This window comes from Chrysemys picta, chromosome 1, assembly GCF_011386835.1.
Source record: "Chrysemys picta bellii isolate R12L10 chromosome 1, ASM1138683v2, whole genome shotgun sequence".
Classification (NCBI taxonomy): Eukaryota; Metazoa; Chordata; order Testudines; family Emydidae; genus Chrysemys; species Chrysemys picta.
The window spans coordinates 309,423,273-309,441,330 of record NC_088791.1 but is presented as its reverse complement, the minus strand read 5'-3'; the positions used below and the strand labels follow the sequence as shown (position 1 = coordinate 309,441,330).

The window sequence follows — 18,058 nt, the reverse complement described above, 5'->3', positions numbered from 1 at the left end:
TGCATGCTACCTCTACCCAGAGCACTGGCTTCGCAGCTCCCATTGGCTGGGAACTGTGGCCAATGGGAGCTGCAGGGGTGGTACCTGCAGGTGGAGGCAGCGTGCAGCAGAGCTGCCTGGCCACACCTCCGCCTAGCAGCTAAGTGAGGGGGATGCTGCCGCTTCCGGGGAGCCCCCTCAGGTAAGCGCCGCCCAGCGCCCGCCTCACCCCATCCCATGTCCCAACCCACTCCTACACCCAAACTCTGCTGCTGCTGTGGGGTAGGCACGGAGCCAGATAGGGAGCCTGCCGGCCCTGCCAACCCCACCCCCCAGCACGAGTGAGGGTCCTGGGCCGCACACCAGCGCCTGCCCCCGCTCAAGCAGCCGGGTCGTCCTCCCCCAGCACCTGCGGGGTCCCCAGGCAGCTCCCCCCCCCAAGTTTTATTCACTGGTATTTTTAGTAAAAGTCATGGACAGGTCATGGGCCGTGAATTTTTGTTTACTGCCCGTGATCTGTCCGTGACTTTTACTAAAAATATCCATGACTAAAACATAGTCTTAATTATGACAACTAACTTTTATGGCGTTCACCTCCTCTACCTCAACACATTAGTCCTGCCTCAGTGTAGGGGACTGGACTAGATGACCTATTGAAGTCCCTTCCAGTCCTACAGTTGCTCTTGGTACCTTTCACAACTCAACACACACCTTCCCCATCCATCCTGCTACCAAACCCCATCCACCTATGCCCCAAACACATCCTCCCCAATTGCCTCCTCCCACCCTTCCTAAAAGGATGGCTTTCGCACACTGTCTCAATCACTCTACCATCTGTTTCTGTGGAATGTGCAGAGGAAAGAGATTCATATCATAGAATCATAGGACTGGAAGGGACCTCAATAGGTCATCTAGTCCAGTCTCCTACACTGAGGCAGGACTAAGTATTATCTAGATCATCCCAGACCTTCAAGGACAGAGTTTTCCACAATCTCCCTAAGACTGTAATTTGTTCCATTGCTTCTTGTCCCATCCTCATTGGATAAGGAGAACAATTTACCACACTCCTTTTTATAACAACCTTTCATGTATTTGAAGACTATCATCATTCCCCCCCCCCCCCCCATTCTTCTCTAGACTAAACAAATCCAGTTTTTTCAGTCTCTCCTCATAGGTCATGTTTTCTAGAACTTTAATCATATTTGTTGCTCTCCTCTGGACTTTCTCCAATTTGTCCACATCTTGCCTGAAGTGTGGTTCCTAGAACTGGCAAGAGTTCCTCCAACTGAGGCCTTATTAGTGCTGAGTGGAAGAATTATTTCTCATGTCTTGCTTACAACACTTGTGCTAATACATCCCAGAATGAGGTTCGTTCTTTCTGCAACTGTATTACATTGTCGACTCATATTTAGTTTGTGACCCACTGTAACCCCCAGACCCTTTTCTGCAGTACTCCTTTCTAGGCAGTCATTTCCTATTTTGTATGTGTGCAATTGATTATTCCTTCCTAAGTGGAGTACTTTGCATTTGTCCTTATTGAATTTCTTCCTATTTATTTTAGACTATTTCTTCAGTTTTTCAAGATCAATTTGAATTCTAATCCTGTCTTCCAAAGCAATTGCAACCCCTCCCAGCTTGGTATTATCTGCAAACTTTATAAGTGTACGCTCTAAGCCAGTGGTTTTAAACTTTTTTTCATTTGCGGACCCCGAAAAAACTTTGAATGGAGGCGTGGACCCCTTTGGAAATCTTAGACAATCTGCGGACCCTCAGGAATCCAACAGTTAAAAACCTCTCTTCTGTGGGTAATTCTTTTGCAGACCCTTAGACATAGTCTGCAGAATCCCAGGGGTCCATGGACCACAGGTTGAAAACCACTGCTCTAAGCCATTATCCAAATCATTTATGAAGATATTCATTGAACTGGACCCAGGACAGATCCCTGTGGGACCCCACTTGATATGTCCTTCCAACTTGACTGTGAACCATTGATAACTACTCTCTGTTTTCCAGTCAGTTGTGCACTCATCATATAGAAGGTTCATCTATGCCAGGGGTTCTCACAATACATTTTTTGGTGGCCGCTCTGACAATTTTTCCTTAAATACTTAATTAACTTTAGGAAAAACCAATAAATATGCACATATCCATGTCCAAATCATAGTAATTTATTTATGTAGGGTTTTTTTGCAGACTCAATAATAAAAAGAATGTACAGTTGTCTCTAATCTTTACTGGATGTAAACAGAATAGAAACACAAATAAGGTGCTTTGCGTGTTTTGCTTTTTTTGGTTGATTAAAAAATTTTTTTGCTAGCTAGTAAGTCTGCTACTGTGAAAAGCGATATTTGTATATTTGTTAATATCACTTTTCACAGCAGACTTACTCATCCCTGGCAAGGTGGGAGACCAATAAAACCCTGGATGGGAGGTGGGTAAGGAGGGCAAAGGGTGATGGGGGGGCTGAAAGAGGTAGTGGGGGTCGGAGTGATGTGGGAGGTGAGTTCGGGGCTGGATCCTGGGGTCCTGCTGCACGACTGAGGGATGGAGGAGGCAGCAGGGCCCAGGGATGACGTGGGGGGAATGAGCCCAGGGCCAGAGCCCAAAGCCCTGCGCTGGGGGATGAAGCCCACCATTGCATGGCCAGAGCCTGCTGCCCACCACCCCAGGAATGAAGCCCAAAGCCCAAGCCACACCGCCCCTAGGAAGGTGGGGAACTCACACTGGTTGCCTGCTCCTATAGTGTTTGTGGCTCCAGAAGGTGGCAGGGACCAACTCCTGCTGGTGGCCCACTGCTTCTCACCACCTCCCAGTCACCACCCAGGAGGTTGTGGCTGTAAGAAAAGTCCCTGGTGGCCACATGTCGCCACTGTGGCTGCATTTGAGAAACGCTGGTCTAGGCTGTTTCTCCAATTTGCTTAGAAGGTCAAGTGAGACAGGATCAAAAACCTTACTAAAGTCAAGATACCTCACATCTACTGCTTCCCCACATCCAGAAGTCTTGTTACCCTGTCAAAGAACGATATTAGGTTGGTTTGATATGATTTGTTCTTGACAAATCCATGTTGACTGTTATTTATCACCTTATTATATTCTATGTGCTTACAAATTGATTATTTGTTCCATTGTCTTTCCAGGTAACAATGTTAAACTGACTGATTCCTGGGTTGTCCTGATTTCCCTTTTTATAAGCAGGAACTAATTTGCCCATTTCCAGTCTTCTGGGACCTCTCCTGTCCTCCACTATCTCTACCCATCTTATACAAATTCTCAAAGATAATTGCTAATGGCTCAGAGATCTCTTCAGCCAGGTCCCAGTGTATTTTTGTCAGGTCCTACTGACTTGAAGACACCTAATTCTTAACTTGTTCTTTCCCTATTTTAGCCTCAGAGCTTACCCCATTTACACTGATGTTCACTATGTTAGTTGTCCAGTCACTGCTAACTGTTTTGGTGCAAACTGATACAAAAAAGATCTTTAACACTTCAGCCATTGCTGTGTTTTCTGTTATTGACTTTCCCTTCTCATTGAGTACAGTAGTCAGGATTTTGAATCACAGATGTAGATGTATTCGGCTAGGTGGATACTGATGTAGTAATTTTGTACTTAATTAAAAAAAGATACCAAATGGCCTGTGTGCAAATGTTATCAGACTCTCTAATCAGACCTGTCACAAAATAACACTCTTCCACTGCTTCAGTCAGATGTTGGGCAGCGAAGTCACCACACGAGCCTATAAGAGATTGATCCCTAAATGTCAAAGCCATTTACAGGTGACATTGGTAGCAGAACATAGCAATGTGAAATACCCAATCAAAAATATTTGCTAGAACATTTTAAGAGGTTGGAGTCCTTTCCCAGCACTGAATAAGAGCTACACTGTTGCTGTAGAGTCAAAACATCACGCCTCCTAGAACCTGGCTTTATTAACAAAATTGTAAATCCAAAATAACACAACACAATCCACAACGTGCACCTTCTCCTTAAGCTTGGTAGGTCTATCTAAGCTTTCTCCTTGGGTTCTTCCCCTTCTAGGATTCTTGCCATTAGGTCCTGTCATAAATCCTAGCTAATCCCACTTCTCTTATTATATTCATGATGGAATCTAATTAATCACAACTGCCCCAGAGAATCAGTAGCAATTAAACTGCAACTCCTGGTCAGGTTCCAATACCTGCTAACAAGGTAGAGCCACCTACCTACTGTCATGTAGTGGATAGTCATTTGAGGTAAAAGATGTTTGCACATCCTTCTGCAAGCTCAAACCTTGTCACAGGAGCTCCCTGTATTCAAAAAGCCATGGTGCAAAAACCCTTAGAGCCTGGAGAAAGCTATTTTCTCTAGTGATTCCAGTGTGAGTGAAATCTGCCAAAACCCACTAGGTCATATGCCTGACTCAGGATGTTATTTGCATTACTCATTCTCTGTGGTTCAATCATAAAGTTACAGCCCTGTTAGAAATTTGATGTCTTGCTGAAAGTACCGCATGGCGTAATGCTGTTCATAATGGTCTTCTAGATATTCCTGAACAACAGGAGAATCTCCCTCAGTCGAGGGGAGCCTCATCTGTCCCGATCTGACTCACAATGGTAGGCTGGTTTCCCCTAATAGGACTGGAAATCCCACAGCTTCTGAGAGGGGAATCTCTGAAAACTCCCTAGAAGCTGGTTAAAATGAATAACATCCCACTCCAATACAATTGGGTTAGCCAACTTGTACTGATCCCCAACAGACAACTTTATCCTTCCATTTGGACATGGTCTAACATCCCCATGGATGTACAGTATGTAGATTACCTCACCAGCGAGTGGGCAGTACTCTGGCACTACCTGGTGTTCTCAGACCAGGGACTGGTTGCAGCAGGAGCTGACCCAGGCAAGGACTGAACCCAGATGTCATTAATTGAATGGGGACTCCAGTGAACACCAGTGAGCTGCAAATCTCACAGAGCAGGTGTGTTTGTGGTTGCACTCCACAAAGAGACATTTACAGTGACTATGACTTGATCACCATATAATAAGCAAATAATAGAACCATGACACATTGGATAGGATGGGCCTGGATCTTGCCCATCTTTCTGACCAACCTCTTCAACCAAGCAATTCATTTGCTCTCCCTTGGTTTGCAACCACCTGAAAAAGTCATACCAATAATGCTAATTGCTAGAACTGTGGTCTGAGGTTTCATTTTAAGACAGCTTTTTAAAAAGTTTTTAAAGTCTTTATGTGATGAGGGAGTATTTTGATTTGTTTCAATGTGACATTTAAAATCCCACTCATTCTTGAAAATCTCTTTTCGTACAAACTGTCAAAGCATCTTGATTGCAGCCCCTGATTTTCTATTTTTTATAATAATGAGTCTAAGCAAGACAAAAAGGGATCTTAATTCCACAGTAAATGTTTTTCTTACCAACATAATATCCATGGTGCTTAAAAATATGGGGATTCTTCTGCTATATATATAATTGCAAGGATTGTGTCACAAACTGTGGAGACAGTCTGATTGAGGAAGACTTTTAAAAATTCTTGAGATTGCAAATGACTCACTGAAAACCCACACAACAAAATTCTCCATCCCTAGAGTCTTTAAACACGCTTTTAAAATGGCAAGTTTGCCGAGTCTCGCTCATCCAAAGGGAGAATCCCTTATTTTGCATTAATTTTAAGTCAGTTTTCAAACATCTGTGAAGAAGGAATTTGTTGTTTGTTTTTCAACATGAAATTTAAAGTTATGCTTTTGGAAATATTTTCCAAATCCTGTCATGAAACTCAAAATGAGGGTGTGTCCAAACTCCCACCTTTAATCTACAAAGGAGAACAGACATTGCAGAAACAGCCTCACAATATTAGTATTTACACAATGTCATAGTTGTACATGGTGTTTTCAGGCAATTAAGAAATGACAGGTCCCTGGCAGGAGATCTTAGTTTAAATAAGAGAAAACACAGCAAGGTTTGGCTGTAAAGAAATGGGGAAGAAAGGGAGGAGGGATACATTAGTGAAAGAACATGAGATATTCTCATTGTTATATACACATTGTATTAGTTCCTTTAAAAATAATATATTAGAATTTGAGGACAGTGTCTACAAGACTAACAAAGGGCCATTGGTTAAAATGGGGAGTTCTGATTAAAAATTGATATCATGACGCAATATGTGGTAGCCTACTGAGTTAGAACAGACAATAGCACAAGATGTTTATAAATAACAATGAAAGACAAAGTGGGTGAGGTAGTATCTTTTATTGGACCAACATGTTGGTGAGAGAGGCAAGATGCAGAGCTGTGTGTGGCTCAAAAGCTTGTCTCTCTCACCAACAGAAGTTGGTCCAATAAAAGATATTTCTTCACCCTCCTTGTCTCTCTAATATACTGGGACAGACATGGCTGCACTGCACACAAATAATGTAATTTATATATACGTTTAAAGTTATCATCAGAATATATTTTTCTTCAGGCCATATATTGTATAAAAATACCAAATATTTAGCCATACCTGCGTATCATGGAAAATGGAAAACCCTGGATTTTCTTGTTGAATTACCTTGCTACCACCATAATATGTCTCATTTTCTGTCACTTGGTAATAATTCTAAATTTAATACTTTTGCCATCTGTGGCATTTGAGGGGTCCAATCCTACAGCCCTCACCTCACCTGCCTCATTTGAGATCAATGAGAGTATTCACAAATTCATAATTTTAAAGCCAGAAGTGTGGCCAAGGCAGCCTCTCTCCTGTCTGTCTGGTGGAATGCAAGTGAAGAAAACTGGTAACATGGTACACTTTCCTTGAGGGTACATATTTTGAAAGCGGATTTAGCTACAGAATACAGTAGAGATATCACAGAAAGGTTTTTTTCCCCCTAAATGCGTTTTGAATCAGTGCCACGTTTGAAGGTGATGAGTGAAATCCTGGCTCCACTGAAGTAAATGATAAAATTCCAGTGGCATCAGCTGGGGGTTTCCCATTTACTTGAACAAGGCCAGGATTTCACATGTTATGTCAACAAACCATCAGAAGGAAGCTGTGTTTTAAACCATTACTTACCTAGCTACAAGTAAACTATGCTGAAAGGTGGTGGAGCATGATAATCTAGTCTGACCTCCCAGATAACAACACAGGCCGGAGAACTCACCCACAGGCGTGAGGGCTGCGGCACCCCTCCCTGACATTGCAAGCGCCTCCCTGGTTTGTTTGTTTGCCTTACACGAGCACCCTGATGCTGATCAATGGCTACTTATTCTTTACTGAGCGCGGGGGGCTTTGCAGCCACCAATGGAGGAGGCGTGAACACAGCCCTGGCTGCACAACAGCCAGCCTCTGAGCTACTCGTCACTTGCGAGGGCCTTGATGCTTTCACATGGTTTCCCTCAGAGGCAGCAGAATGCGCGGGGCGAGGGCAGCAGCTCAGGCTGCGGCCTCTTGGGAGGTGTTTCCAGCTGGCACGAGACGGCCGGGGATGCCCGGGGGAGGGTCCGTCCCCCGTGTCCCGGAGCTGCCACGCGCGGGGAGATGTCACTGGCGAGAGGCGCGCGCCCCTTCCCCCCGCGCTAGGCTTGCGCGAGACCCTCTGCCCGGGTCCCCCAGCGCCTCGCTCGTCCTGGATTACCCAGAACACCCTTCTCCCGCGCATGCGCAGCGGGGCGTCCGCTCAGGAAGAGGAAAATGGAATAAACAAGCCCCGGCCCGGGCCCATTGACGAGCCGCCTCCGCCCCTCTCTCCCGGCGGGCTGAGCCGCGCGGCCCCTTTAAGAGAAGCACAGTCGCGCCCCCGGCTCCCCCCTTCCGGAGTCGGAGCTCCGGGTGACGGCGGCGGCTCCCGCGGCCCCTCCCCATGGTGCTGAGGCTGGCGGCGTTGCCATGAACAGCGGCGGCCTCCCCTGCCCGTCCCCGGCGGGCCCGTCTCCGGTGGCGGGGGCCCCGGCGGGGGTCGGGGCGGTGGGGGTCCCAGTCCCGGCCCCCGGCGCGGGGCTGAAGCTGAAGTTCTGCCGCTACTACGCCAAGGACAAGACCTGTTTCTACGGGGAGGAGTGCCAGTTCCTGCATGAGGAGCCCGGCGCCGCCCCCGCTTGCCCCGGGCCCCCGCCCGCCCTCGGGGGGCTCCCGCTCGGCCTGCCCGGCCCCAGCGTCCCCGCCGCCGGGCCCGGCTACCCGCACGGGGCAGCACCCGGAGCGGCGGCGGCGGTGGGGCCTAAGAAGGCCGAGCTGGGGGGCAGCCACGGCGCCGGCGGAGGAGGAGGCGGCGGGGGGCTGGATGGACCGCGGCTGGCGAGTGAGTGCGGGCGAGGGAAAGAGACAACGGCCCGGTCCCGGCAGCAGGGCCGGGTCCCGGCTGGTGGGAATTGGCAGGGACAGGGCCGGGCAGCCCGTCCTGCCCCCGGGCGGGGGAGGGGACTGGGGATGCTGGGAGAGGTGCCCCCCACGGCTAGAGCGAGGAGGAGGAGGCAGACAGCGTGTGTATCTCGCGGGTGTTGGTTAGAGAGGCAGGAGATGGGGATACCAGGGAGGGTATCCCCCGTGGATGGTGGTTAGGGATACAGGAGGGTGATGGGGATTACCAGGGAAGGTGTCCCCTGTGGATGTTGGTTAGGGAAGCAGGGGGGTGGCATTCATGGGGGAGACCCTTTCCAGTATCCCCCAGCATACATAACCAACATCCACAGGGGACACCTTCCCTGGTAACCCCTATCACCCTCCTGTATCCCTAACCACCATCCACGGGGGATACCCTCCCTGGTATCTCCATAAGCCCACCCCCCTCCATCCCTAACCAGGGTCTCCCCTGTGGATGCTGGTTAGGTATGCAGTGGGTTTGGTGGGTGGCAGAAATGCGTGAATGCCCTTTGGTAAAACACCTAGCATGTTGTGGTTAGTACCAGAAGCAAATAGAATTTTTCGCTTGACCAGAGCTCAAAGAGCCGGGAAGTAAATGTGATGGCTGAGGTTGGTGGTTGGGGAGATTCAGTGCGAGCAGCTTGGCACTGTGTAAAGGGAAACTGGTTTAATTTGTTCACAGATGCTTTGAAATGACCTGCTGCTTTTCATATCTTTTTCCTCTTTATATTGTCCCCCCCAAACCAGTGTAGGTGCACAAAACTCCTAATCTCCTCTGATGGTGCCTCAGTTCCCAGTTTTTCATATTTGGAATCTGTTAATTTTTTTTTTTTTTACTAATTAACAGACGCTTACTCAAATACTTTCTGGCTGACATCAGGGACATCCAAAAGTATGTAGGCAAAACAGGGAGCATGCGTACAGCAGCAGGTAAAGGGTTTTTGTATTGGAGTCAAAACAGGATACTCAAAGCTTTCTGCTTAAGGGTTCTGCTGGAAGAGAGACTAGCATGAAGAAGCTATTTCACTAGTAGCTTTGTAGGGTGGTCAAGTTGGTACAGTTTTTAAATGAGATTCTTTTGATGGGTATCTTAAATTTCCCAACTGATACACTCATAGTATAGCCCTTCATCCTCAGATGGCATTACTTTTTTTTTTTTTTTTAGTATTTCAAAATAAGTCTCTTCCTCCTTCCCCTCAAAAAAGTGAGAATTGCATGTGCCTGAGTTCTATATTAAGCGGAGTTACTGTCATTTATCAGTGATGCACTCACTATACTTGAGCTTTATTAGCTGTGCTCTTGAGACTTACAAAGCTAGTTTTCTGTAAGTGACTTGGTCTGTAGTTGCAGCAGCACTTAGCATAGCAAAATCTTCTTAGTTGTGGAGGCTTTTTAAAAAAGATTGTCATGCCCTTTTAAATTAGTACACTACATTTGGTTGCATTATGGGTTTGTGGCATAAGCTTAATGTTTATTCGCATGAAATGACTTCTAACTATCAAATGTTTTCATGGTACTTTTCTGAAATTCAGATAGTGATGGACGCTGTAGATATAGCTGACAGATGGCAAGTTTGTTCATGGTATTAGACCTCTCTACTAATGAACTTTGTTGCTTTTGTATCTAACAATAAATTATAACTACTTGCCAAGTTTCAAGGTTGCTCATATTTACTATGGTGAGCCTGTTCCATTGAGCAGTGCTATCTAGGTAGTTCATATGAGATTGACAAACATAGGAATGTAGTACTATCATATGTACTCTTACAGGAGGAGAGGGTAGCACCATCTATGGTTAAGATTGCCCAATGTTTTCCCATATAAGACCCTGTTTTCAGTTTCTTATAATTTTGCCAAACTTTAACGTGTGGAACTGAACTTTTTGAAGCCAGTTACCACCTCCGTTTGAATTTTTTTTTGGGGGAAAGCTTCAGCAAAAATGGTTCAGCCATTTGTCAGAACAGTTTGGGGAAAAACGCACTCTTTTTCCAATGTTAAAGAAAGGATGTAAGAATTTTTTGAAGAAGCACTAGTGTGGCCAGGATTGGAGCAGGAGTTGAAATTTGGCAGGAGGGTTTCCTTTGGGTGAGATGTCTCTTTTGCTGTTCTTGTGAGGGGGAAGAAATGCCAAGTTATAAGCCTTTAAAAATTTCACTGCATACGTTCAGTATGGACTTGAGAATTTACTTGCTACATTCTCTGAAGATTTTGTGTGTACTGAGCATGCTCCAGCCCAGGGCAGTGGCGACTGAGTAGGACTTTCCTTGTAGTTGCAGCTCCTGTGGCCCCAGACACAGGAACTGAGAGATGGCAGACTTGTTTCTATGCCCTCATTACTTCTCCTGCTGAGTCCCAGGCAGTGTGGAGGAGGAAGCCACCTGGTTCAAATGCAAGAGCACAGAATGGGCAGTGCTAATTGAATGATCTCCTATTCAGTAGCTTATTTATTACACACACTATTTAAACTCTCCTCTGAATACAGAATTATTAATTTCCTAATGGGCCTTTCTGCCTCGCTCACCCCTATAGTATCTGAAATCACAACAAATGTTTGTTTATTTTCACAACACCCCTGTGAGGTGAGGGAGTATTATCCCCATTTCACAGATGGGGAGCTGAGGTGTAGAGGATCAAGGTCACAATCATCCAATAATTTTGGGTGCCTAATCTGAGAAACCTGATTTTCAGGTGGGACGTTCTTAAGTGCTTTATTTGTTCAAAACACAGCTCCCACTGATTTTAATTGCATCTGTGAGTACTCGGCACTTCTGCAAATCAGACCCCAGGATCTCAAGCTGGGCATCTAAACATGAGGACAGTTAGTGACCACCTGTGGAAAATTTTGTCTTGCGTGGCTTGCCCACTGTTAGAAATTCTGACATAGGGATAAATCCAGTTCTTCAGGGCAGCATTCGACTGCCTTAAACATGTGACCATTCGTTCTCTTCGTCCCCTGCCTCATTTCCTACACACCTTTCATCTTCTGCAACAACTGAAACAGGTGTCCTACAGACAGTCTAGTCTACACAGCCCTGGTTCATTCCCTGGAGCGGTCACCCTGTGCACTGACGGAGGCAGAGGTCCCATGGAAAAAATAGCATGTGATCGTATATTCAAAAACTATCATTATGAGTACATCCCTGGGTCATGGCAACTTTAATTCTGGCATTTCCTAACTTTTGAGTGCTTGACTTTGCGACCATAATATTCTTTTAATGTAGTTTTTGTGTGTGTAATTTTTATATGCTAGTAAAGATGGTGGTGTAGGAGCTATTAAAATTATCTGCTAACTCCTTTGGATGCTTTTTACTATAAAATATTGTAATAGTTAAAAATGTTCTTAATCGTCTTTCATCTCGTGTTTAAATATAGTTGAGTATCTCAAAAGTAAAAACATAGGGAGCTATATCTGCTTTCATAGCTCTGCCATGACAGCAGCACCATGCTGCTGTGGTGTTAGGTCTGCGCATGCAAGGAGCTGGCCGTGAGAACAGTGGTACTGCTACTATCGGGTTGACTGAGCTCTAGTTCTCCTTATTCCCAAGTCTAGGGCCATGTCTACACTATGGACTTGAGTGGACCTATGTTAGGTCCACACTACTCTCCTTCTGTTGGTGGTGCGCCTCCACACCAGAGTACCTCTACCGACTGAAGAGGGGCAGTGTTGGGGGGCTGAAAGCTAGGGCTCTCAGCCCCACGCAGCTCCCCACCGGGAGTCCAGCTGCCTCCCAGGGTTCTCACCTTCCCAGGGTCAGCTGGGCTCTAGCTGCCCGGTTTTCTTATCTGTTTCAAGGCTTCATGGAGCTCTGAAATTGAGAAGACCGCAAACAGTCAATGTAAGTAACCCAGCATCTACACAGACACTGCGTCATCCTAACTGCACCATCATAAGCCCTACAACTCTGTGGAGGTGGCGTTATTATGTTGGTGTAGTAGGGCATTGACATTGGTGGAGCAAGGCTGTGTTGTGTACACTGACATATTTAGGTTGATGTAAGCTGTTTTATATCAACCTAACTGTGTAGTAACAGAGGGTCCTGTGGCACCTTTAAGACTAACTTCTGTTACTACACTAACTTCTGTTAGTCTTAAAGGTGCCACAGGACCCTCTGTTGCTTTTTACAGATTCAGACTAACATGGCTACCCCTCTGATACTTAACTGTGTAGTGTAGACCAGGCCTTGGTGTCCTCTTCCTTCTTAACCCTATTCTGGTCTTGTCCTCTCAATGCTCCTTTTTCCTTGTCCTTATTCTTTATCAAGAAAATCCTTCCTCGAATTCTCTGTAGGACACTTCCGGTTAAAAAATAAAAGTAGAACAAAATTTAACTTGCCCACAACACTTGAGGTAGTAGAGCTGCTCTAGGTCCCTCCATTGCAGCACTGGTTGATAATTCCGACTGTCCATGATCTGGAGGTGGAAAGGAGCTTGGAGACCGGGATCACAACAGGCTGGCCTGATCATCATAGTGCTGCTGCTCTTACAGCCAGCAAACTACACATTTTCAAGCTTACTGTGATAGTAGCAGTAAGCAGCTGCTGCCACCATAGGGGCAACACTACAACAGCACTGTAGGGACCATGCATACCGTTACTTTAAACAAATTAAGCTAGTTCAAGAAATTCTGTTTTCGTAGAGAATGGTAGCTTTAAGAACTGAGTGTATGACACTATGCAAAGAAAAAGGTGGAATGAAAGAAAGAGAGGCCCAAAGATGGAGCCAGTTCTGTAGTTATGCATGATACTATAACTTGGTGTAATGGGATTAAAATTAAGAGGGGAAAAATTTAGGATAATCAGGAGAAACATCTGGGCAGTGAGATGATCAGGCTTCCAAGGGAAGTGGTGGAAGCTCCATTTCCTGCAACATACAAAAATAGATCATGATGCTAGGGGTACATCTACACTGCACTCTTAGCCTGGACTCTGACTCAGCTTTGAGCCCAAGCCTCTCATCAGTCCACACACATCAGTGTGACTCGGGTCAACAAGCACTCAGGATCCAGTCTTAGGACCCTGGGTGGGTGGGTGTGTGTGGTGTCAGAGCCCAAATCCCGCTGTGACTCATGTCCAGACCCTTTCATTTTGCAGTCTGGATGCAGGTCAAGCTGCAGACCTGAGTCAGAAGGCCCTTGTATAGACCTGTTAGCGGGGCTGAGAGACCCAGGTCCAGCAATTGTAAGCTCAGGTTTACAGTGCAGTGTGGACACTCAACCGAGGGCTTGGAAACAGCATGTTACCAAGTCTGGGTCCCACAGATGTGGGCTTAGTCAGCAGTGTAGACATACCCTAGAAAAGGTAGCCGGAAACCGTCCTGCACTGCTGATGAGATGGGCTAGGCTGCCTAGTGTGTGTATTTTAGTACAATCCATAAGGAGTTAAAGGAGCACTAATCACATTGCCTTTGTTTTTGTGTGGCTGAATTTTGAAGTCATCTTGCTGCTTTGTACTTTCACAGATTTCAGAAGAGTAAATCGTTTTAGTCATCTAGTTAAAGCATTCTGTTCCTGAACATTCTTTGCTGAGAATTTAGTTTTGGAAATGAAATATAAACTTAAGAGTCAGGCCCTGGTCATGGATTGTACAAACCATAGTCAGGTTGGATGTTTTAAGTACTTATATGTCATAAATATGAACCAACTCTGTATGGTTAATGGCTGTCCCTCCTCACCATAAGGACAGGAAAATACCAATAGTAAGCTTAAGCAGCAGAACATTTTTACTGTCTTCCCTCCGAAAAGAAAAAAATAACCTTTAGATACCCACACTTTAAATTTTGTATATTCTTAATAGTCCTCTGTTACTTTCTTTTCATCAGAATTTTGATGCGGTATATCCTGAAGAGACTCAGTGTTTGGAAAGCACTTGGAGAGAACATATTTTGAAGGTGTGAGGATTGAGTAATTGCTATAGAGTGTGGGTGCCAAAAGAGAGAGAGTAATTCTGTTATCACCATTTTAGTGCTCAGGTGTTACTGGTTTTGTAAAAATAAAAAGGAAGAAATTACATGTGCTCCAAGGAGCTTGCAGTCTAGATTAGACACATCTATGGTATGAACATTTCGCAATATTGAACAGGAAGATTAGTTCTCCTATTAGCAGTTGTAGGGTATAGTTTGCTTATTTTGTTTTTCTGTTTTTTCCCTTTCTGGTTGTAAATAAATTCCTGAACACTAAGTTGGAGTGTTTGTAATAAAGGCAATTAGTTTTAGTCTTGCTTTGAGAAATGCTATATTAAAAACAGGCATAGAAGGGATATTAGAGTTAAAAGATTATAACAGTGGTAGTAACAATACATAGAATCACTTACCACATAATATAAAGCGCACAACTTGTACTTGAGAGCCATTAAACAGTACACAAATGTTGTTTTTTAACCCAGGTATATGGTGGTTGTTTCTAGATAGAAGAAATGTCACTACAAAATAAAGTAGGTCAAATATAAGCCCTACAAATATAATATTTTAATGAAGCTAAAAGCAATTTTCCTAAGTTTTAAATGACATCTCTCACACACCAGCTTTGTGTCTGCTGCAAAAATAGATTTCTTTTTTATTTTATTTTTTTTACACTGCAATAGCTATCTCTGTAAAATTCAAGAGGAAACAAGCCACTGTAGTTTTTATCTCACAGTAGCTAGTTGAGTTAAACCCTTGGGGGCAGGGTGGGGTGAGAGGGTTAATTTCGACTAGCCTACATTGAGGTTAAAATCTATCTGTTCCTTGTCTCTAATGGGATTTTGAATCTAGATAGCCATCTCATTGTAAAAACATACTTTTTATTGCAGACATAGGTATAATTTAGGATTTTAAGCAGTGATGGCAACACACAAGGTTCAATCTGGATATTACTTTTCCAGAAGTCTGATATTTTTTCAGCACAGCATTAGGAACAAAGAGAATATTCCATCCTTGAATAACAGATGTTTAACACTTATTTAATGCCAATACATAGTAAACACTTGAGAGAGAGGTTTCAGAGTAGCAGCCATGTTGGTCTGTATCCGCAAAAAGAACAGGAGTACTTGTGGCACCTTAGAGACTAACCACTCCGAAGAAGTGGGCTGTAACCCACGAAAGCTTATGCTCAAATAATTGGTTAGTCTCTAAGGTGCCACAAGTACTTGAGAGAAAGGTTGTCCTAGTAAAAGATTAACGCATCTGTCCCTTTTATTAATCCATAAGAAAACTCTCTATATGAGAGACCTCGAGCAAAGCCAGGAAAGAACAAATTTTACATTTCTGTTGTTTTTAAGATTAAAAACAAGCAGAAACATCTTCTCCCAAACCTTTGTTTCAGACTACATTTACACCACATAAAAAGGGCACAAACCCAACTCTTTAGGTTTACCTTTCAGGCCCCATTTTAAGCCTTGTTTCATAGTTATGCAGCGCATGAAAAGCAGAGCTTCCTGTTAAGCAGGTGTACTTAGAGTTGCTCTCCACTTCTTTCAGTAATCCTGGAGTAGAAAGGGAGATTTGACCATATTACCTGTTAGTGTTTATATTAGACTTGCCCTTCAGTTTCCAACATTGCATGTGATTTATCCAGTTGAAAGTTGCTCACTGACTCTTCTTGAAGTTTGGTATGTCTAGGCATTTATACCAGGCTCATCACTGAGGTTTCCAAACACCTAAGTTGTGACTAAATCCTTTGTGACCGAAAATATTGGCATTACTCTTTTTAAAATAAAAAGCTGTTGCTGTCCTTTGTTCTCCTGCCGTGCACGCAATCAAGAGTCTGTTTCCTGCTGTGGCAGTGGAAGAAGTGTCATAGAGGAGACTTTTATTCTTTATTTCAGTTATCAAGCTTAACTGCTGTGCTATCATAAGCAAGAAATTGCCTGATGGTTTTCTTTTTAAAAGTAGAAAAATGTGTTCTATGATTCTTTCTAAACTTGCCTTCTTTCACTTGTTTCCAGCATTGCCAAAAGTAAAAATATATTTTGGATCCTCCAAGCCACTTAGAAGTGTGTGTTTTTTTTTTTTTTATTATGGCTGTCAAGCAATTAAAAAAAATTAATCACGTTTAATCGCACTGTTAAACAATAATGGAATACAACTTATTTAAATAGTTTTGGATGTTTTCTACATTTTCAAATATATTGATTTCAATTACAACACAGAATACAAAGTGTACAGTGCTCCCTTTAGATTTATTTTTGATTACAAGTATTTGCACTGTAAAGAAATAGTATTTTTCAATTCATTTAATACAAGTACTGTAGTGCAATCTCTTTATCATGAAAGCTGAACTTACAAATGTAGAATTATGTTAAAAAAAAACTGTATTCAAAAATAATGTAAAATTGTAGCGCCTGCAAGTCCACTCAGTCCTACTTCTTGTTCAGCCAATCACTCAAACAAGTGTGTTCACATTTGCAGGAGAAAATGCTGCCCGATTCTTGTTTACAATGTCACCTGAAAGTGAGAACAGGTGTTTGCATGGCTCTGTTGTAACTGGCATCGCAAGATATTTACGTGCCGGATGTGCTAAAGATTCATATGTCTCCTCATGCTTCAACCACCATTCCAGGGGACATGCTTCCATGCTGATGACCGGTTCTGCTTGATAACAATCCAAAGCAGTGTGGACCGACGCATGTTCATTTTCATTATCTGAGTCAGACGCCACCAGCAGAAGCTGATTTTTCTTTTTTGGTGGTTCAGGTTCTGTAGTTTCCGCATCAGAGTGTTGCTTTTTTAAGACTTCTGAAAGCATGCTCCACACCTCATCCAGCTCAGATTTTTGGACGGCACTTCAGATTCTTAAACCTTGGGGTCAAGTGCTGTAGCTATCTTTAGAAATCTCACATTGGTACCTTCTTTGCATTTTGTGAAATCTGCAGTGAAAGTGTTCTTAAAATGAACAACATGTGCTGGGTCATCATCCGAGACTGCTATAACATGAAATACATGGTAGAATGTGGGTAAAACAGAGCAGGGAACGTACAATTGTCCCCCAAGCAGTTCAGTCACAAATTTAATTAACACATTATTTTTTTAATGAGCATCAGCATGGAAGCATATCATCTGGAATGGTGGCTGAAGCATGAAGGGGCATACACTCTGAGCTCTGGTCAAGTGAAAAATTCTCTAAGTTATATCTGGCACTTAATACCTTGCAATTCTGACTACAAAAGTGCCATGCAAATGCCTGTTCTCATTTTCTGGTGACATTGTAAATAACAAGAGGGCAGCATTATCTCCTGTACATGTAAACAAAATTGTTTGTCTTAGCGATTGGCTGAACAAGAAGTAGCACTGGGTGAACTTGTAGGCTCTGAAGTTTTACAGTGTTTTGTTTTTGAGTGCAGTTAAGTCACCAAAAAAAGTCTTAAGTTTGTAAGTTGCACTTTCAGGATAAAGAGCTTGCACTACAGATTGTATGAAGTGAATTGAAAAATACTATTTCTTTTATCATTTTTACAGTGCAAATATTTGATTTCAATTACAACACAATACAGTATATATGAGAATGTAGAAAAAACAGAATATTTAATACATTTTAATTGGTATTCTATTGTTTAGTGTGATTAAAACTGATTAATCACGACGATTTTTTTGAGTTAATTGTAGTTAACTCACACGATTAATTGACAGCCCTATTTTTATATCTGTTGTTTGCCTTAAATGTTTGCTTTCTTTATTATGCTAAAATCTTAGTTTGCTCATCATTCTCAATTTCTGCTGACATTGCATGAAAGAGAAACCCAGTCTGCTATTCTCCTTCTTGCCACATCCATCTT

At 43.6% G+C, this 18,058-nt stretch overlaps 2 protein-coding genes across 6 annotated transcripts in view; one reads left to right on the top strand and one right to left on the bottom strand.

Annotated features, from left to right (window-relative positions):
- Positions 1 to 7,551, bottom strand: part of FLT3 (fms related receptor tyrosine kinase 3) — an 80,770-nt gene extending 73,219 nt beyond the window's left edge. Inside the window, exon 1 of the mRNA XM_065581382.1 lies at positions 7,027 to 7,551. The gene's annotated coding sequence lies outside the window, so the exon portion shown is untranslated. The remainder of the gene's footprint in view (positions 1 to 7,026) is intronic.
- A 142-nt stretch (positions 7,552 to 7,693) lies between these two features.
- The window catches only part of PAN3 (poly(A) specific ribonuclease subunit PAN3), a 116,756-nt gene continuing 106,391 nt past the window's right edge, over positions 7,694 to 18,058 (top strand). For all 5 annotated transcript variants that reach the window (XM_065581383.1, XM_042842846.2, XM_008167435.4 and 2 more), the window contains exon 1: positions 7,694 to 8,251. In XM_065581383.1, coding sequence (XP_065437455.1) covers positions 7,840 to 8,251 — 412 coding nt within the window. In that variant the 5' untranslated portion in view covers positions 7,694 to 7,839. The remainder of the gene's footprint in view (positions 8,252 to 18,058) is intronic.